The 21,668-nt window shown below is 42.4% G+C and overlaps 1 protein-coding gene across 3 annotated transcripts in view; it reads right to left on the bottom strand.

Moving 5' to 3' along the window:
- Nucleotides 1-134: 134 nt before the first annotated feature.
- Nucleotides 135-21,668, bottom strand: part of FKBP15 (FKBP prolyl isomerase family member 15) — a 55,224-nt gene continuing 33,690 nt past the window's right edge. For 2 of the 3 annotated variants that reach the window (XM_036329980.1, XM_036329978.1), the window contains exons 12-28: nt 21,232-21,339; nt 19,224-19,326; nt 18,431-18,540; nt 16,560-16,674; nt 15,119-15,228; nt 14,721-14,828; nt 14,214-14,308; nt 13,292-13,394; nt 11,838-12,009; nt 10,106-10,242; nt 8,300-8,455; nt 7,499-7,651; nt 6,398-6,520; nt 5,716-5,823; nt 4,536-5,227; nt 3,630-3,726; nt 135-1,274 (exon numbers count right to left, since the gene is read on the bottom strand). In XM_036329980.1, coding sequence (XP_036185873.1) covers nt 1,197-1,274; nt 3,630-3,726; nt 4,536-5,227; nt 5,716-5,823; nt 6,398-6,520; nt 7,499-7,651; nt 8,300-8,455; nt 10,106-10,242; nt 11,838-12,009; nt 13,292-13,394; nt 14,214-14,308; nt 14,721-14,828; nt 15,119-15,228; nt 16,560-16,674; nt 18,431-18,540; nt 19,224-19,326; nt 21,232-21,339 — 2,568 coding nt within the window. In that variant the 3' untranslated portion in view covers nt 135-1,196. The remainder of the gene's footprint in view (nt 1,275-3,629; nt 3,727-4,535; nt 5,228-5,715; nt 5,824-6,397; nt 6,521-7,498; nt 7,652-8,299; nt 8,456-10,105; nt 10,243-11,837; nt 12,010-13,291; nt 13,395-14,213; nt 14,309-14,720; nt 14,829-15,118; nt 15,229-16,559; nt 16,675-18,430; nt 18,541-19,223; nt 19,327-21,231; nt 21,340-21,668) is intronic. The other variant, XM_036329979.1, reaches the window with a different exon arrangement.

Here is a 21,668-nt window from a genome sequence, read left to right as displayed (position 1 = left end):
AGTGTCTGTTGTAACCAGGGCTGGTCAACGGTAGATCTCACTGCCGCCAGCCCCGCGTGTGAGAGCAGGTTCAAAGCTGTCATCACAGAGGATGACCTCAGGCCAGGTAAAGTGGAAATCAGATTCCTGTCTTATCAACATTTAAAATCAGGCATTTTTATTAAAATTACTCTACTTTTTGAAGACTGGTTGCATGGTCTTGGAAAGATCTTTGAAGAAGTAAAAATACTTTCTCGCTCCTGTTTTCTTCATTGGTCTGGGCCCTGAGTTCAGGGGGAATGGAAGCTGCTCTCAAAGTGAAGTCTCTCAGGGGCCTTGAGGGATGGAATGTAGGACCTGCCACCTTCCCTGCATGACTTCCTAGGTGGACCAAACACTTAGGCGCGAGTGGATGACAGGACTGGTGCTCAGATAGCCACCATGCCCTAAGCCTTAATGCAGCTGGGATGAGCAGGGACAGCGGAGGGTGACTTTGTTCTGAAAGCCTCACGTCCCAGGGTTAGGTACCAAAGGGAATATGTCACCACGGTTTTATGCACATTAACTGACCCAGATCTGTTACAACTTCTACCCTCAGAGTCTCAGAGAGGAGCACAGACAGCCCTTAGAACCAAATTCAATTTCTCCCCAAGAGCTTGAGTCAAGCTTGATTATATATATTTATTTTTGTTTGGTTAATTTCAAAGATTTAAGGCAGAGAAAGGTAATGTGCCAGGAGTGCAGGCAAGGCTGTTAACTGGGGTTTAGAAGGTGTAACCCATCCTTGGTTCTACCAGGGAGACTGCACCCCAGGCGCCAGGTCCTATTGCTGGGGCACAGTTGAGCGTTAGGAGGCAGATGGAGGAGGCCTCCCCATAGCAGTCTGAGTTAGTGAAGAGAATAAACGGCTTGGGAGGACAGGACTCTTGTAGGTAACTGACTGGAGGGGAGCCTACCAGCCCTTCCTTCAAATGGGACTCGGAGGCAGGACCAGGTCGGCTGCTGACAACCCCAGCATTCTGAAGACTGGCTCACACTCCTCTTCACCCAGCCAGGTGGGGGCTCAGAAGTTAGCTAACTCAGATGATCTGAGTTACTGTCCTCAGAATGCTCACCTTCACCTCACCCTGTGGCTCACGGAGACCCAGGGCTGGCTGTGCAAAATCATGCTTAGGGAAGGTTCAGTAGAGAAACCTTTGTATCAGTTTCCTGGGTCTTCACCCCAGCCAGTCAATGTCATCGTCATCATCATCATCTCCAAAAAGGGGTGTTGGGGGCGGGCGTCCCTTCATGCTCTGACAAAACAGGAAAAAGGAGTCAGTCCTCACTTGTTCCTGCACCAGCGGGGCTTCCCGCCTGTGTGAGGTGAAGTGAGTCAACATCCGTTGGAATAAAGGTTGGAAAGAAGGGAGTTGGTTAGAGTTTTACTAAACGGACCAACCCTGAGGCCAGCAAACCTAGGCTTCCAGATAAAGCTGAGACAAGCAGGCAGAGAAGGGAGAAAAATCTTTCAACAGAAACAAGAAGACCAACCTTGTTTGGCTAATTTTGTCATTTATTTGTGAAATACATGTATTGATTTGACAGGTTTCCGCTCATGCAGTAACATTTTTCGTGTGGAGAAAGAAGGGTTGAAGGGGAGAGATGAAGTAGGAGAAGAAACAGAGAGCAGAGCGGCCTTAAGGGAGGAGCGGCTGCAGGAGGGTGAAGGGAGGTTGGCAGGAATGCAATCACACTTGAAAAAATGATGTTGTGGCCTAAGGTGGCCTGTCTGGCTCTGAACATGGCCCCATCCTTTGAGAGAGTTGAATTTAGAGGTATGGCCATATTCCTAGGTGGGGAATCCCAAGTGATGAAGCAAGCCTAGAACACAGGGCCACAGCCTCCCACTCCCCGGGTCTCACTGGCCCCTCTTTCACTCTCTCTGACCAGGAAGAGGGTAAGGGGAATTCACAGGCCACAGAGGAAACGCCCCCCACTTTTCATGACTTGAGCTCCCGGCCTTTTCCTTCTGCATTGGCAAGAAACAGGTCCTATGGGGGTAGCAGGGATTGATACCGGAGACAGACACAAACTGAGTATTCTCCACCAAGGTACTTTCTGCTCCAGTGAGCTACTCTGACCCAGAATCTGTCTTCACAGGGCCAGCCAAAGGGTCAGAGGTCCATCCCCACCACCGACTAATGGACCTTGTCCCTCTCTCTGGGCATCAATCAAGTGATCTCCAAACCCTGACAGTACAGGGTTTTAACATGGGGCTCACCGCTTCGGTTTTGTTCCGGCTAAAATTCTGGCTCTATGTTTACCAGTTCTATCACCCTGGGCCAGCTCTATAGCCTGGGACATGTCACTTAATCTTCCCGAGCCTCGGTCCTCTTTTCTATAAAATGGGATAAAAGTGCAGACCTCACTGGATTAGCAGAAGATTAAATGAGAATGTCTGAGAAGTAGTTTTCAGAATACCCAGGAAATAGAAGTTGCTACTAATAGAAGTATTACTATCAATACCAATAATATACTGCTTATAATATACTAGTAATATAGTTGGGATAATAAAATATTCCAACTATATTCAGGGCAGTCACTTGGAATATGCAATTGGTATTTTGGTTCCTTTTTTTTTTAAAAAAGTACAGAATTCTCAAATGAAAGTTTAATTCTTGGAAAGAAGGGTTAATGGGAGGAACTGGGGCACATTTCCCAAAGGAACGCAAGCAGGAGGAAAGGGCTGTGGTACACGAGAGCTGGACCCCAGCTCTGTCACTGCCATTTTCCCAAGGTTCTGGCAAAAGGGAAAACGCATCCTGGCTGATACACAAGGGGAGAGAATTTGCCCCCATTCACCTCATTTTCTGTTCCTGGGATAGGCTGAGGCTAAGCTGACCTGTGCTCCACCCCATGTTTCACTCTAGTAAATTCCCACGGCAGCAGGCAAAATGTCCCAGGGACAGGCACGGCTGCCTCAGCAGCACAGCGGGGACAGCAGACGCAGGAACCGGGGCTCTGACCAGGCCCCATCAGCCACTCGCCCTCCTGGCCTCTGCTCGGGAGCTTTGTAGCTGGAGGCTATGCCTCAGTACTCAACCCATTTTCTGCCCAGGAATCTTGTGAGGACACAAGGCAGCAGGCTGGGTGTGGGCTGAGGAAGCAGAGAATGCTCAGAAACTGGTGGTCATAGGAGGAGCTTGAGGGTTTAGTCCTAGCTCTGCCATTAACTCATTCTGTGGCTTCAGGTAAATAAGTAATCTGTCTGAGCCTGAGTCTCTTTGTCTATGAACAAGGATGCCAGGCATGACAGTCTTCAAACTCCTAATTCTTAAATATAAATAATATCCTACTGGATTTGAGAAAACCTGAGGCATTAACATTCTAATATAGGACTAATCAGCCCAATTTTCCTCACTTACAGTGAAAACCACTCCTGCCTGGAGAGAGATTGTGGTCCTTGTTCAAGAGTAAAGTGGTACCTGACCATCCCCATTATGCTTACAGAGCTGCCCCCTCCCCGCCCCCCGCCCACTCCCACAGGGCCCTGCACACAGACTCCAGGGAGTGGGCCACCAACAGACTCCATTTCTCTTCTCAGAGCCAGTGGGGAAGAGCCCCCGGGTAGTGGTGTGAGGACTTGGCAGTGTGTGGGATCTCCTTACCACCTCATCTTCATCCTCCTCCTCAGACTGTGCTTTGGACTTTGGAACTTTCAGAGTTGCCCCTTTAAATAGTTCATCCTCTTCATCCCCAGAGAGACTGAAAGAAAAATCAAGAAAATCAAGTCACAGAAAATGTTCCTGCACCAGACACAGTGCCCACAGGCTCTGGGGTAAGAATCCGACAGCTGGGGTAACCACCCAGGAATTCCTCCCACACTGGCCTCCTAGCACTCGTGACTCCCTCCATAACCTACAGGCTGAGAGAACTTTTAAAGCTAATAAATCAGAGCAAGTCACTCTTCTTAATCCCTTTAACCACTTTTCACTGTACTTACAAAGTCCAAACTTCTAACAGTAACACAAAATCTCCTATGACCCAGTTTCCCAACATCAGCTTACCAGCCCTCTCCTACTACTGGGCCTTCTTTTAGTTCCTGTGTCACATCCCCTCCGTCCGCAGAGCCTTTGCATGTGCTGTTCTCGCCTTCTGCAGTCTCTTCCTCACACTCCTGGTGTAGAAGGCCCCTTCCCATCCTTCAGATCTCAGTTTAAATGTTACCTTCTCAAAATCCATCCCGAACCACCCCACCTAAAGTAGAATAACTCGCCCTTTATTTTCTATTATACACCCAGTTTCTTTTTTTCAGTACTTATACTTTCATAACAGTCCCCACTAGACTGTAAGCTCCTTATCTTAAGAACCAAATCTGCTTTGCCTACCACACTATCACAGGGCTTACAGAGCCTTTTATAGTAGGCATCACTGAATACATATATGAATGCATGAATGAATGAAAAAGTGATTCAGTCCATCAGTCAGTCTCTGAGGGATGAACTGTCAGCTCTGGAAAAACCAGCGACAACCTTGCAGCCACCTTGTCCCTGAAACTGCTCAAGGGGACATACCTGGAACGCTGAGAAGAGGGGTTGGGTCCAAGCGCTGCCCCTGCAGCTACAGAACCTGCTTCTGTGCTTGACAGCTCCTTGGAGGGACCAGCAGAACTAGTGACATCTTCCTCTTTCTTAAACTCTGGAGGCTGAGGCTCTCCTCCTGGACTTTCAGGCTCCAAGGACAGTGGGTCGTCCCCCTTTTTAGGGTCTAAAGTCAGGGACAGTCTCGTGGAGCTTTCTCGCTCCCCAACACAGGCATTTCCCAATGGGCTGGCAGCAAGTGTCTCCTCAAACTCAGAGTCCACAGTTATAGGGCCCGGAGGCTCAGGGGGAACTGAAGTCGGGGGCCCCAGAGCTCTGTGAGGGGGGATGCAAGCCAGTTTGGGTGGGAGCGAATCATCTTTTATCTCTGCGAGCACCTCTGCTTCTGTGGACTTCCCTTCCCTTCTCTGTGCATCCTCCTGGGGGGTGAGGGGGGCCTGAGGAGGCAATGGGCCAGCTTCCTTGACTACCTGCTCCGTCTGCACCAAGGGGGACTCCTGCCTCTCCCTACTTAGGGGTGCTTGAGACGGCTCAGAACTGGCTGAGACCGACTGCTCCTGGGAAGGGCTCTGAGGTTGCTCTTCTTCTTGTTCTTCTTCCTCATCTTCATTGCTGCTCTCTCCCGTCTCTGGCTCATGTTGGTTTAGCAGCTGAAGAGTCACCATCTATTCAAAAGCCAAGGAGATTATCACTGAGGGGAATGAGCAGGCACTCCTAGTTCTTCAGACCTTAGAAACATCTAGTTCAAATGGCTTTGCTTCTTCCTCTCACAGGAGGCAGCCCCTATCTGTCCAGACAAAAGTCATTACAGGCATCTGAATTGATGATGAACAGTCTTGAATCATTTTTTATTCACGACCCCTTAGAACAGTGGTTCTCAACCTTGGCTGCACATTAGAATCACCTGGGAATCTTTTTAAAATCCTGATTTCTGGGCCCCATCCTCCGGAAATTCTGTTTCTTCGTTACTAATGTTGTGGCCCCACCCCATAACAAAGAAACCGAATTTCTGGAGGATGAGGCCCAGAAATCAGGATTTTAAAAAGACTCGCAAGTGATTCTAATGTGCAGCCAAGGTTGAGAACCACTGCCTTAGAAGGTACTTAAGCAATGAGATCCCCATTTCAGTGCAATAATCTGCAGTTGGCTGTACCTTGATGGTATTCATGATGGTCCCCAGGATGGTCCTGCCATTATATGATTCTTCTAGCTCAAACTCTCCCCGCAGGGACTGGAACACCTGGTTCATAATCTTCTTGACCTGAATGAAGATGTGAGGGGAGAAAACAGTACCAAAATGTATGCTGCACAAATCAAGGGATGAGGAATGCATATAAATTCCAGAGGGTTTGGAAGGCTAAAATGAAGCTTTCATAGAACTCTACAGCAGGACACAACTGGTCATGGACTCAGAGACTGAGGCAGTTACTATGCAGAGGGAAATACCAAACAATGAGCAGCCCTTGACAAAAGAGTTATCAAGGATGGCTAAGCTATGCCCAAGACAGCTCACAGACCATCTATTATTGCCTCCCTCCCACTGTGACCCCCACGAGAGCTCTGTGGGCTCCAGGATTAGTGGCTAGTGGGTGCTGGGCATACTCCCCACTCTTCTCCTGTGATTTAGGGGCACTTCCTGTATTTGTCAAAAATTCAGGATAGGGCCCTCAGGGTTTACCACAAAAGTGATAGGTTCCAAAGGGTTAACTTATAATTAAGTCAGATAAAAGGTGCATCACTAAAGCTAAAAAAGAAGTTATCAACACAACAAATGGGCCACATTCTTTCTGAATGCTTGGTATGACATAGTTTGCTTCTTCAAAGTACCAGCTCACCTTCTCTGATGAGTCAGTGGCAACTTCAACCCCAGACATCTGCGACTTAGTTTTCTCTATTTCCTTGATGTGCTGTTCATTTTGCTCCGTCAGGGTTGTGACTTGGGCCTGGAGGGCTAAACACTGCAAAAGACACAGACTGTGCTTGTGGGCTGGACTACCAGATGGGAAATTCAGGAAACCCAGTGGGAGGATCGTCCTAAGCATCAAGTGTCAACCTCAGGTAGGTCTGCTGGTGTCCACACCCTCCACCCCTACACCATGCCTGCTGACTCAGAGCATCTACTTCCTCATCACTTAATCTCATCTCACAACTTCACCTCCTCTTTCCCAACAAGGTCACTTGCCTTGTTCCTAATCAGGTCAAGAATATAATGAAAAAAGGAGCTTATAAGTTTAGTCACATGGACATGTGAACATTGGACATTAAAAGCAACCTATTCACCTACAAGACTGCATTCATCATCTCTGAGTCAAAGATTTTCAACTGGATACTTTAAAGAAAGAAATTGACCTCTAGATATGGGGACTTGCATGCCATGACTCTAAGCCATCTCCTAGCTCTCTCTCTCCCTCTCATTTTTATGCCAAGAAGATTTCACCACATCCAAGCTCCATCGTATCTTGGTGCTTTTTTCCAGAATGTTATGTTGCCTCTTCACTTTACCAAAGCTACTTGGCCTTCTTGGCTCTTCTCCCCTGGGTACCACCTCTCTGGGCCTCATAGAACTTAATGCTCACCTTTGTTGCTCTATTGTCTCCCTTTCTTTTCTTTGAGATTCTAGAAGGCCAAGTTCTTTGTAAGCCTTTTCCCTACCGTGTCTGGAACACAACTGGTACTCAATAAATACTTGCTTAATAAAAAGATCAAATAATAATGGAAAACATGCTTAGATACTAGTGCTGCTTTTTCTTTTAGCAGGTCACTCATCTGCCATCCCAAATAAATGCGAAATATTACTGTGGAGAATTGAACAAGTGTGATTTTGTTTTTAAGCTATTGGCATCTTTAGGATCAAAAGAAACAACAAGACTCAGACAACCTGTTTGTCTCCTATACCTGGGCTGCCTAAGCTGTTTGGCCCCGGGGAAAACGCCTACCTTTTCCTGCAGCTGGAGCAGCTTCTGCTGGCTGGCATCTCTCTGTGCACACACCTCCTGATACTGTTGCAGGTGTTCGTCCTTGGCGGAGGCCAACAAGTGTTCACATTTTGCTTCCCACTGGGTCTGCAGCTCAGCCTGTACTAGAGACAGCTGCCAAGAAAATGCAATCACTGTATCCTGGGGGTCCAGTTGCATCCAGAGAAGCCCATCTTTTGGAAGGCAAAAGAATAAGCTAATAACCGCTCACCTGCCTGCCTGCCTGATTGCCCCTAACAACTCTGCCTGCCTGCCTGTTCGCTCCTAACCCCTCAGCCTGCCTGCCTGATGCCCCTAACTGCTCCCCTGCCTGCCTGATCGCCCCTAACTGCCTCTGCCTGCCTGCCTGCCTGCCCCTAACTGTTCTCCCCTGCTGGACTGATAGCCCCTAACTGCCTCTACCTCAGCCCCTGTCACCATGGCTTTGTCCGGAAGTCGTCCAGAAGACGTCTGGAAGACGTCTGGTCTAATTGGCATATTAACCTTTAATTAGTATAGGTTATTGTACTATTTATTTGTATTATTTGTCTTTTTATTTTGTTATTATTTTGTATTCTTACTTATGATTTATCTTTTAGATGATAGCTGGCAATTTAACCTACTTTTGCCCAACCCTGTATCTGGATTGCGTTCTCCCATCTTTCTCCAAAGTGAGAGCACTGACTATGAGAAATGTCACCATAAAGGATAAAGAAACTAGAAACTTCTCTGAGCCCTTCATGCCTTCCTTTTATTTCCAAATTACCTGCTGTTTCCTATTACCTGCTCTGAAGCTGCTTGGTCTGTGGACACACGAGCCTTTTTCAAGAGCTGTCGAAGTTTGTCCAATTCCTCCTGGTATGACTTGCGAATTTCATCCATCTCCTCCTCAGCCTGACAGCGCTCTTGAGCTGACTTCTTTTTCCTTTCTGAGAGGTTCTTAGGAACAAGAGAACTATCATCAGCTCTAGCTGTTTAACAGAGGATAAATGGAGATGGTGGCAATGGTGACTGACCTCAATGAGTCCTTACTTCATTTCTAAAAACGATGCATTTTTTAGTTATTTTTCCCTATGTATTTACCATTCTTGGCTACTGGGGGGTTGGGAAAATTGGAACAAGGAGAAAAACAAGAGGTTTAACTACAATTCTATTAAGAGGTGGGGAATATCGCAACAGTGAAGTGGAGACTTTCACGCCCAATTGATAAGAAAATAAATGGGTATATTCTCTTAGGTGTTGATTTGGCAGTCTTGTGAAAAGATTTCAAAATATGCACACCCAGAAATTCCACAAACTATAATTTATCTTAAGGAAATGATAAATCATGTTCATAAAGACTGTGTGCTACGAGGATCTATAACAATAAAAAACTGAAAACATCCACAAAATCAGAATTAATTGGTTAAAAAAACAAACACACTGATAAAAATCATAGAAGAAACTAAAAAATGGAGCCTAAAGATTTATCCTCTAAAAGGCACTAGGCCAAAAGGGCTTTCTTTACTAGAGAGTTTTACTGAAACCTCAGAAATAGTTTGTTCTTTTTATATTTAAACCATTCCAGAAAATAGAGAAGACAGAAATTTGCCTACTTTGTTCAACGGGGTTGAAATTACCCTGATATTAAAATTTTAACACAACAAAAGATACTATAAAGTTTAAAAACAGAAAACTAGAAAAATATTTGTGGCATCTATAACTGCCAAAGGATTAATACCCTTAATAGTGTTTACAAATCAAATATTATAATAGAAAAGAGGGCAAAGGAAAGAGGCACAGAAAAAAACAAATAGGTATTAAATATATGAAAGCTTTACTACTAACAAAAATACACGTTAAAACAAGATAGCATATGTCACCTATCTGACTATAAAGATTAGAAAAACTTGATATATGCAGGTTGGAAAAAGGGATGGAGAAATGGTTTACGCACATAGTGCTGGAAGTGTAAGCCAGCCCACTCTACTTTCTGATAACCTAGCAATATTTATTTTAAAATTTTAGATGTGTAGCATTTCCTCTGATCCAGCAATTCTAATTCAAACCATCTAGTTTATGGGAATGCTCAAATAAATTTGCGAAAATAGTTATATAGTACAAGGATGTCCAAAGTAGCAATGCTTGAAAGAGAAACATAAATATCCATCAATAGGTGAATAGTGAAGTAAATTATGGTACCACCTCATAGCAGACTATGCAGCAGTTAAAAAGAATGAGAAAGTTCTCATTGTTATTAGTACAATGTCTACAATGTTGTGAAAAAGCATTAAATACGACCCCATTATTGTTAAAACATGATCATCAGTGTAGCTATGTCTATGCAGGTATAAGTGAGTGTGTGTGTGTGTTTTATACACACAGAAAACAACCCAGAAGGACACATTGTTTATAGCTACCTCTAACATATGAGATTAGATAGGGGGAAAAGAAAAATTTTATTTTTTAAGATAAAATTTATTTTAATTTTATACTTTTCTGTCTTATTTGAATACTATTGTAATCTTTAAAAGGAAAGTAAAAAGGTGTATTAAACAGCTAATCCTGGCCACTGGGGTTCAACAGAGAAAGTTCAGTTTTAAAACTTACCTTTTCCAGAGACTGCTTCTCAGCTCGAAGGTCAGCCAGCTCTTCCTCCAGCGCTGTCACCTTGAGTTCCAGTTGCTTCCGGCTTTGCTTTTCACCTTTGAATCTGGACTGTGCTTGCTCAGAGGTTTCTTGGAGCTCTGGGATGTAACAGCAGAGACACTTGGCTGCAGAACCAGAGCTACAGCATGCTATACAGCATCCCAGAAGCTTCTGAGAAGCTGCACTGTGTGCTCTCCCAATCCTACCACACAAGCATCTTTGCCTCAGTCCTTTCAGTTGTCACCTCACTGACCAGCCATAGATTCATCAAGCCATATAGTGACTTCTCCACTAACCCGTACAAAACGGGAAAGTTCCAAGCAGTTAGAGGCCACCTTAAAAATATATCACTCCCACAATTCCATTACAGCCACTGTCTTAGCACGTTAGCCAGATCTGTTTGGTATTGGTCCAGCCCTTTCTCACTGGCTGGGTAAAGTATTTTCAAGTTTCTTGGTAGCTGGGATATTCTACCAAAAGTTTGCTTTCAAAATATGCCTTCTCAAATAAAGCTATTTGAAATATCTCTTAAAAATGTAATGCATCATTTATTTTGTTTAGAAAACTTTTGAGACCCTATGGAACTCTTGAGGTAATTGTCATAGGGCACCACAAAAGCAGAAAAGAAGATATCTGTATGACATTTAAATCTAAGCCTATCTCTCATGTGCACCCAGGTTATGCTCTAAAAGAAAAGGGATTTATCTTTAAGATATCACTCTACCAGCTGACATCACTGGTTTTTTTAGCTACCAGGCAGTGAAGTTTGCTTCTTTCCCACTCTGCTGCTGCTCCAGCTCACCCACTGGTCCCATCTGTGTCTTCCACATTTGTTTCTATACACTGAGGTGGATGTATCAACATGCTGGTCTTCCCAAATCTTGTACCCAAGTCACCATGGCTTGAGCACCACCTTTGTGCCACCTTTGAGCACTGAATTAACACTAATTTGGAGGAAAGGCCTTTACAAATATGAGTGAGACACCATCCTTGCCCTCTAGGGGCTTGCATTCTAGAGGGGAAAACATACATGTAAATAGTGCTGATCAAAGGCAACAAGTGAGAATGGTTGTAATGATGCCTGAGGAAAAAAAAATTTTTAAAAAGATCAAATATTGTAGGGAAAAAACAAGGAAATCTTCTGAAAGAGGCAGATGTTGGGAAAAAAATGGGAACAAATATTGGTGAGGGTGGGCACACCAAATCCAGAGAACAGCATGGATACAAAGCAAGACAAGAACTACAGATGTGCTGAAGAGCAGAGCCAGGATGAACTGAGCAGCATAATGGGAAACAAGCCAAGACGGAGGGGCCCTGAGTGCTGGCTAAAGAGCTGCACTCTATTCTCCAGGAAACAGGCAACCAGTACAGGAAGCATCTCTTTCAAAAACTTCCACTGTCAAGAGTTAGAGCAACTCTAACGTCCAGGCCTACGAGGCCAATTCTAAGTCCGAAGGTATTGAAGGCCAACACTTGGCTCAAACAAAGAGGAACTGTGGCCCCTGGTCAATTCTACACGCATAGTCAGTTCTTTTGTTGTCCTTTACGTAGGTTTACACTGGCCCACCTTAATTTTTGGCTCAGTCTTCACAAACTTCATGAGCATTATGCCAAAGGTATTGAGAGGAAGGAAATAGTTTAATTCCTTAAGTTTAAATGGTCAAAGTCCCAGCCCTCTCTACACAGGACACACCTGAGAGCTCGGCCTGCAGTTTGGTGAGTTGGCCCCGGAAGAGGTCTGTCTCCTTCAAGCTTTCTGTCAGCTGCATCTGTAGCTCTGTTTCTTTCTTTTGGTGAGCAGTCATTTTCAGCTGCAGGTGAGAGACCTGTGCAGTGGCTGCTGCTAACTCTTCCGTCACCTTGGCCTAAAGAGTAACAAAGTATGACGTAACTTTAAAATGGGTGTTCTTTGTCTCTAAGTGATGACCCAGCCTCACATACTCTATGCTGACTGCACTGGTAGAAAGGGAGCTAATCCCACCTTCAATCTGCATTGAACTAAAATCAGACCTTCACATGTACAAAGTGTCTGACTCAGGAATTCCCTTGAAGAAATGTGTCCTTAGGAAATACTTTGGAAGATTACAAAAATGTTGCTACAAGGATGTTTGATGTAGCATTGTGTGTAGTTGGAAAAGAATGAAAAGATAAAATGCTCAAAAATGAGCTTAATTAAGCAAAGTATGACAACTACCCTGAATGGTGTTGTCAAAGAATATTAATAGCACTGGATACAGTCACAACCTATTGGTAAACATCACCAATCTGATACATGAAAAAAAGGTATTCCTACCATTTCCTAACTTTTCTACATGTATTTTTTTAAATAAAAAAGGAAATTTAGAAATTTAAACTGAATGTCTTCAATGGCAATCAACTATAATTTCTCCCCTGTGGTACTGCACTACCAGTAGTACTATAATGTAAAGATCAGCCCCATGAGAGTTACTGCTTTGGGGGTTCTTAGAAAAACAGAGCTAATAAAAGAAGGGAATGCTTCAACTTTTGACTGTTTGATGTATGTTAAATGGTGCTCTGCGCTAGACAAACGGAAGTAAAATATTGGTTGCAAAATCTAACCTGGAAAACCCTCTAATGATATTCTGTGTATTAAGAGTGATAAAGAAAATTATGATTAAAAGAATGTCAATAAATAGGAATGGTAAAAACAAGTGACAAATACCACCTTAATCTCACCTGAACTGGTGTGCTCCTATAAAAATTAGAAATGAGCTAACAGGAAAGGCAGTAAGTGGTTGCTCTTCTCATGACCAGTCTTGCTTTCTGGACAGCAATGTAGTCATGGGGTTGAACCATCTCCCCTGCACTATCATACTGTTATTATACTTTACATGCATTTTTACAGTTGTCTACTTTCTTATCAACAGAATAGATTTAGTTTGTAATAAGCTGTATAATTCATAAATTACTAAGATCAGTGATTGCTTCTGAATCAACTTATTGCAAAGTATATTACCTAACAGATATCTGGATGATGGACATATTAAAATCTATTGGAAGATTTCTAGTTCTCTTCCCAATGAGAGCAAAAATTCTGTTGAAAAGCAGATTGGTAATTACGTACACAGGACCACTCCTGAGCTCTACACATCCTGATCTGGGCTTTTCTCTCCCCAGTGACTTTACCTTCTCTTGTTCAGCATGCAATACCCTTGCCTGTGTGTTTTCTGTGGCTGTTTGAAGTGAGTTGTTCCTCTTCTCCATCATCAGGTTACTCTGCTCAACATACCTATGAAATAAATAGGGAAAAAGAAAACATTTAGCAAGCATCAAATGTATTCCAGGTGTAACACACATTCAGTCCTCACAACACTGCTCTCTACCTTCATGAACAATATAAAAGCTTTTTCTTTCCCTGGGAGCTGCAATCAAGTTTGGAGTCAGGAACCTGGGCTGGAGGTGAACTGCTTTGAATTTGCATAATGAAGAGAAGAGAAATTGGAAGGGGGTGTGTTGTGGTGAAGGGGATGAGAAGGCAAAAGAGACTGGAGTAAGAAGGCTGCAAGAGGGAAGAAAAGAAAGCCCCTCCCTGCCCCCCTTCCATGTGAGAGACAAGAGACATGAAGAAGAAAAATGTGGGAGAATGATTTTTTTAAGTGAAACACTATATGCCATGACATGTATTCCTGACCCACCCTCAAATCTTCAAAAGGATCTAGAAAAATTATAAAATGCTTGGAAATCAGTGAGGTTCTGGTTGATTAAATAGATTCAACCTACACAGAGGAGGAAGAGTTGATATCAGTTTTCTAAGTATTAGCATCACTTTTATGGAAACTAGGGTCAGCAGGAATAAACACAATACCTAAAGCAGGTAACGAAGAGCACAGCTGGGATTCAAGCACAGGTCTGCCTTACATCACAGCCTACTGAGCTCTTTCTACTGAAACGCCTCCCAGAAAACAAGCAATAATTCACATGACAGGCAGGAAACAGAAGTAGGAGAAATACAGATAAATTGCCCTAAACAGATATGTTTATTTAACTTGGGCATTTACAAATTAAACCCTTTTGTCCATCCTAGCTAGTGCCCCGTACCTGTCATTACCTCTGATTTCGTTCAATTAGTTCACTAATCTTGTCATTCTGTTCTTCTATCCGGCTGCTCTTTTCAAGGATCTCTTGCTTCAATCTTTCATTTTCCTGGATTCAAAATGTATGATGTATATCTTAAGTTTTTAAGAGAAAAGTGCCAGATAAAAGGGAATCAACTTGGACAGCAACGTTACATATTTTGAGGTAAAAAACTTATATAATACTTAAAACAACTTATACCTGAGGAATACAAATCACTATGCCCAATAGATTAAACATATAAATGGCTATAAAATAAAGCAAAATTCTGAAATATGCTCAAAGAGAAATGTTTCCTCCTAACTATATAGTGATGTCACTTGGACCGAATTAAGCCGTAATGGATTTTCCAGAATTTCCCACCTCAGTGTGGCATTTATCACATGCTCTCCATTTCCGGAGTGGAGGTTTTAAAGGGTAGTAAGTCTGGGGAGAGAACAGGGCAAGACTCCAGGCTATGCTCTGCTCCTGATCACCTTACCTGAATAATTCGCTGGATGTTGCTCATGATCATTCTTGTTTCCATTGTAACCGACACGCTAGGAATGAGCAAGGAATTGCCAGCACTATGCTTCTGTAGCTCTTCAACCTACAAAAGGGGTGCCAGAACGACTTTGTGAGAAAATTCTAAGTGGAGAAATATAACATACCCAAGATAGAACCCCTTTTTTGCGGGGGCTAATGAGTTTCTGAGATAATCTCTAATATAAACTAGAGCTTTCTTCTGCTAACTGGATCCCAAAATAATAAATATCCTCTAGGGAAATAACTACTATGAACACAGGAAACCAAGAAAGAGTTTACCTACAGCCCTGGTTGCTCCCTATGGGTACCCCTGCTTGTATCCATTTCCAACATAGTCCCCGACCTGACAGGCACCTTGGTCATGAGGTGATCCATTTTATCAGCCACTTTGCTGACTGCCATTCGAATTTCAGTGTTATGCTGTCGGGCTTCAGTCATGAGAAATGAAGCCATGTCACCAGATCCTAAAGAGAAAGAAGTAAAAAAGAAACTTACGAAACTGGAGTAGAGGACATTGTATGAGGAAAAGCCATCAGCAGAGGAAAGAAAGAAACATTTCTAAACACCAGAAAATCCTGTACTGACACTTCAGGAGAAGATGTAGAGCAGACAGACCCAAAAGGCTGCTAACAATAACCAGGTTATGCTCCTGCAAAATGCACCAGGGGATACAGCTTGGTCCAAGGGCACAAGTAGGCTCACTTCCGTCTGCAATAGCACTAGCAGCTCAGATTGTTTCTCCATTCATCCAATTGCGTGCCAGGTACCAGGGATACAACAATTAATAAAACATGGTCCTACCCCAGGCAAGCTCACAGTCTGGTGGGCAGAGACTCACATGTAAAGAGATCATTACAACAGAATGTACAAAAGGACCACAGAGAAAATCAAGATTAACTATTTGGTGACACACAGACACAATCATGTCTCTTGAAGGAGAGGAGGGAGGGATGGTAACTATACAGAGGAGATGACAGATTTCATGGTTTCTTGGATGGAGAAGGGACAGGGTTTCTAGACAAAGGTTGCATCCAGGAAACCCATAAATTATGTTGTAGGATATACTTGTTCTTCCAACCACTATCCTAATAGCAAAGATGATCATTACGCAAAAGACAAGCTTCAGAGCAAGAAGGTAGAACACCATCCCAGCTGTTTACATTTTATTTTGTTTTATACACTAGACAACCACACTTGTACATGCATACAAGATACCTGAAAAGTTACCTAAGTAACTGTTTAAAACAGTTTCCTATGGTCAGGGGGTTTTAATGATGGAGGACAGTACTTTTCACATTTGTGTTATTTGGACTTTTAATAAAAGTATATTATTTTCATAATTTAAAAATTTTAACAGATCAGCTTTCACCTGAGATACTGAACATCCACAAACAGCCATCGTGCTCTCTCCCAATTTCCTCCAATGTTTTGCTATTTTTAATAAATTCTACAGAGCCACACTGACAGAGGAATTTAAAAAGGGCTGGGGAAAAAATGCAAGAAACAAAACCCAGAAAGTGAGATGAGGGGTTTTTTTTGGGGGGGGGGTGGGAGGGGAATGATGGAAATGTTCTAAAATTGGATTGTGGTGATAGTTGCACAACTCTGTTAATTTACTTTAAAAAATCATTGAATTATACACTTTAAATGAGTGAATTGCATGGTCTCTAAATGATACCTCGAGAAAGCTATTTTTAAAAAGATAAGAAAAATAGGGCAGAGATCTATTGGAGTAAACATGAAAACCGGATGGGAGGAAGAAGAGCACAGCAAAATATGATGGGAAACTACCTACCTTGAAAATGGGGAGACTGAGAGAGCGGTGCTGGGTACAAGGGCCGAACGGGCTGCAGCTGGGAGGTGACAGTTGGTGCCTGGGGATAACCATAGGCTGGCATACCTGCATAGGGCTGAGAAAATGCCAAGTTACAGCTGGTTTACAAACATTTGTGCCTTTCTTTTTTGCTTAATTTATCTTTGATAGAATCAAGTGGACAAGCTAGAAGGAGATTCCAACTTATTGAAGCTGGAGATGGATGAGATGGGGGTCTGGTATTAAGAACTTCAGCAGGAGCACTGGCTTTGTAACCGGTCACTGAAGTCCTACCTAGAAAGGGAGGGAAAGGTGTCAGGTCACTCCTCAGTCCTCTGGTGATACGATCTGATTAAGTAGGAATTCATATCTCAGCCATCAGGCCTGGGTTTAAGAAATGTTAAAACTAAGACAACTCTGCTTAGTTTCCATTGAGGTAAAAGGAGAGTTGTTCACTGAGATGCCAAACTAAATGCACCAGGTTCCAAATGATGCCTCTCTCCTGCTACCTTCTGCTCATCTGTGTAACCAAGAGCTCTATTTTCCTCTGAGCTTCAGTCACCTCTCAAATATAAAATGAAAATAATAACACCACTTCTTAGGGTCGTTGTGTGGACGAAATGTAGTGATGCATAGGTAATGTTCCTAACAGCTAATAAGTTAAGTGCCCGGCAGATAGGAAATGCTCAACAAACAGCAGCTGTCATTTTGATGATGATAGTTACTGTTCTTTGAATTAAAGAAATTAAGCTTCTATAACTTCAGATATATAACTACCCATTAATTATATATTAAAAAATATTAGTCTATGGGATGATAATTCTCCATCAGGGAGTGGAGAGAAAGCAAGTGGGACTTTTTCAATTCTGATACACCTTGTCCACCATCACTCCACCCCTCCATTAAGAATCACCAAGGAGCCCTGACCGCTTTGGCTTGGTGGGTAGAGCATCGGCCTTTGGACTGAAAGGTCCCAGGTTCGATTCCGGTCAAGGGCATGTATCTTGGTTGCGGGCACATCCCCAGTGGGGGGTGTGCAGGAGGCAGCTTAACGATGTTTCTTTCTCATCGTTGTTTCTAACTCTCTATCCCTCTCCCTTCCGCTCTGTGAAAAATCAATAAAATATATTAAAAAAAAAAAAAAAAGAATCACCAAGGAAGTGAGACATACTCCCATATCATTGGGAGTATGTCTCATCCATCAAAGGTACAGGAGTAGAAGAAAGCGTCCACTATCCTGGCAAACAGTCAGCAGAGGCAGACAGGCTGCTGCCACTGCCTCTGTAAAAACAGAAAAAACCTACGTTAAGGAGTCACTTTTAGTTGGACACCAGAGTACAGCTGAACTTTCTCTGCAGCCTCCACCCTCAACCTACAATTACTGTGCTGACTTTGGCCAGTAGGGATAAACACAATATCCTCACTTTCCTCACTTAATCTTTTAAAACCAATTCTACTAGAGTCTCAGCTATGGGCTAATGGAACAAAAGTGGGTGTGCTGAGTACAGTACAGAATCTCAGCCTATCCGCTGTCTGAAAGAAAAGAATACAGGAGACGTGTATCTCTCTGCTAGGCATGTGTGAAAAGGAAACAATCATGGATTGGGCCTTGACTGTGTGCTAGGCTTTGAACCAGATGCTTTGTCTGTTCTTGCACTTAATCTTTAAAACAACCCATAAGGCACGTAATCCTTTGACTGGTTTAGGGATGAAAAAGTGGTTCAGGAAGAGGAAAACTATAATCTGATTATAGAGAGCTGCTATTGTATGAACTGTGCAGGAAGAAGAAAAAAGACTGACTGGACCATTATAAATTACAGATTATAAATGACATGGTTTTTAAATGTTATTACCTGAAAGGACTGGGAATTTCCAGATACAGCTGAGGAGTGGGAATCGAGAGGTGCAACCTGAATTAAGGCAGCAGAGGGTGCTTGGAGTCCAGAAACAGACGGCTGAGGTGCTAAGATAAAGCAAGAAATTTTCACCATTACCCACCCTTGCTTGTGTGAGTCCAAAGTAGCACCTTACAAACCTTCGGGCTTCAGCCTTGACCACTTTCCTCACCTAATCTTTTAAAACCTGGAGTCTCAGCTATGGGCTAGTGCAGTGGTCGGCAAACTCATTAATTAGTCAACAGAGCCAAATATCAACAGTACTTCTTCAAAATAGACTCGCCCAGGCCGAAAACCGACTTCTGTGCATGGACCATGACGTTTCAATCGCACTGTACGTGCGCCCGCACATGGTATTTTGTGGAAGAGCCACACTCAAGGGACCAAAGAGCCGCATGTGGCTCGCGAGCCGCAGTTTGCCGACCACGGGGCTAGTGGAACGAAAGTGGGTGTTCTCAGGGGCATTTAACTCAAACGGACAATCCCATCAGCTGACAGGAAGTGCAGAATTATACAGAGGGAGATATCTCAGTAGCTGAGTGCATAATTCCAAAACTCTCAATGCAACATAGGAAGCAGACTCAATACACCACCAGGTCTGAAAATGCCCTACTCGGGGATGAACTGACAAGTTTGACATTCTAGCCCAGTTCTCAGTACTGAAACAATGCAGCCTAACAATATAAAGAAGAGTGATGATAACTTTGGTGCCGACCCAATTCAAGGCCAGAGTCACAGAGGGTTTCCTTACCGTGTGTGGTAACCTGTGGTAGCACTGGCTGCGCAGGCTGAAGAGAGGGCTGAATGGATGGAGGCGGCATGGGTTGCCCAGCTCCTCGCAGAGCATTCACTTCCTGAAACAGGCACCAGCGTTTTCGTTATTATGTATGAGTCCTTAGCTGAAGACTAAGGTTGGCTATCCACCCTAACCCTGCTTACAACACAGAAGAGGAAGGAAAAGCAAGCAGGAAGGTAAGAGTTCGGGGTATGGGTTGTGGGGAGAAAGCAATGTATTATGTAATAGAGTAAAATCCCTCTCCCTGTAAATTTTATCAAATAATTGAATATAATTTCTTCACACATTCTAAGTTGCTTAAGTTTTATTACTTGAAGCAGCTAAACTGACTGCTCTCCAGAACATTTCATTTACCAAAACAGCAGTGACCTTAAGCCTGACCTATCTGTTCCCACAGAAGAGGGGTCTCTTGCAAGGAAACCCAGGGAATAAGCCAGCCTCTTCTTTCCTGCTAAATAATCTCCCTAGACCTGCAGGTACCCAATGAAAACAGACCAGGGTCCACTGCATCTCATTACCATAGAATATACTTTTAGAGTGTTTTCCCCCATTCTTTCCTTTCATAAAAGTCAAAGCACTGTTGTTCTCTACTGTACCTCTAAACAAAGGTATCTTACAAACATCTTCCTTATTTAGAGAAGGAAAAGAAAAACCTGAGGCACAATGTATAGTGACTGTGATCTGCTTTGCTACACAAGGGCTGAAACCTCACTCTTTTAATTTGATACTTCCTCTTGTTCCTGACATACTCAGAAATATATCAAGCATTTCTGGAAAAGCATCTCACTTTTACATCACTAGAGCTCTAAATTAACCTAAATGTCTAACAACAGAGCCAACGGAAATATGATAAATGAATTTACTAGAGCACTGGGTTGCCTTTAAAGATAATAATGCTTTGCTTTATTTATTTACCTTATTTATATTAGATATTAACATAAATGTTTATGACATGACGCTAAGTTAAAAAATCAGGTTACACAGCAATATATATAGAAGAATGCCCTTATTATCAAATATGTTTCTTTTTTCTTTATAATTCAAATTATTCTATAATGAATAAGTAACACTTGAAATTTTTAATAAGAATATGATCCAGTCCAAATTTCATTTCCAGAGACCAAATAAAAATCAATCCTATAACAACAGAAATCTCTCCTTTAAGTGTTAAATCTACTTATCACTTTTCCAAAAAGAGATAAAACAAAGTTATAAAAAATAAAGCTATTTTGGAAAATTTTTCTTAGGAATATGATCTTTTCTATGTTTTACATCAAAAAATAAAAAAATCAATCTCTATTAAGCATTTCAATTGAAAAAGGATGGTTTCATCAATAAAGAACCAACCAATGAGAAAAGAATTAAATTAAAATTAAGTTATTTCATATCATACAATTTTAAGATGGATTAAAATTTTATATTTAATGTAAAATAATAAATATTTCTTAAAAACACATATGATTGGGAAAGCTTTCGAATCATAAAGGAAAAAAACTGATTTGATTGCAACAAAGTTCTTGAACTTCAAAAAATCACACCACATACAATGCCAAAAGACACAACAGTGTTATCTTCAGTATAGATAACATCAGTGGGAAGACCACCATTTCCCAAGAGGGCCCAAACATTCAATCAACAAATACAAGTTGAGCATCTTTCATGAGTTGGGCATCATGATTCCTACAGAGTGATTTTTACTGGCAATAGAGTTCCGATGGAAGGCTAAATTACCTACTTAAAATGCTCAGTTCTTGTGGCAGATGTATGAAATTGCTTCTGTTTCTCAGAGGAACTGCTATCATAATAGAAACACATGTACCGATAACAACCTGTTTCATTTTGAATACAAACTCTCTAAATAATGATTCTGGGCTAGAGGCAGAAAAAGCAGCTAATTTCAACCAAAGGAACAAATGATAGCAACTTCTGCACTAGTCATTCTAATACAGTCAGGGGAACATACTTCAATTTCTGAATCATTGGAATCCAGCTGTGGTGGAAAGATGGGCAGCATGGGCTGGCCCATTTTAGCCATCCGAGAGATCAACTTGGCCTTGACTGTATCAGGATTCTATAAAGACAGGAAAGTCATAAAAATCACTGTTATCAAGGTTCATTACCTTCAGTTAACTCTATGTCTTTGGCTCTTGTATCATACTCAACAAGTCCCCCTGACATATCTATTTGAAACCATCTCTTCTAGAAAATGAGAACATTTCCTGGCCTAGAAACATACAAGGGTCATACATAATAATAACAGTAAAAATAATTCCCTATATATTTGGATTGGACAAAGTGGTTTCATATGTATTACTTCATTTCAATCAAGTCTCCCCACCAGGCATAATTATTCTCATTTTACAGATGAAAAATAAAGTACAGATTAAAGGAAGGAGGCAC

This window comes from Myotis myotis, unplaced genomic scaffold (genome assembly GCF_014108235.1).
Source record: "Myotis myotis isolate mMyoMyo1 unplaced genomic scaffold, mMyoMyo1.p scaffold_m19_p_12, whole genome shotgun sequence".
Taxonomy (NCBI): Eukaryota; Metazoa; Chordata; class Mammalia; order Chiroptera; family Vespertilionidae; genus Myotis; species Myotis myotis.
This window is presented reverse-complemented; position numbering and strand designations above follow the sequence as displayed.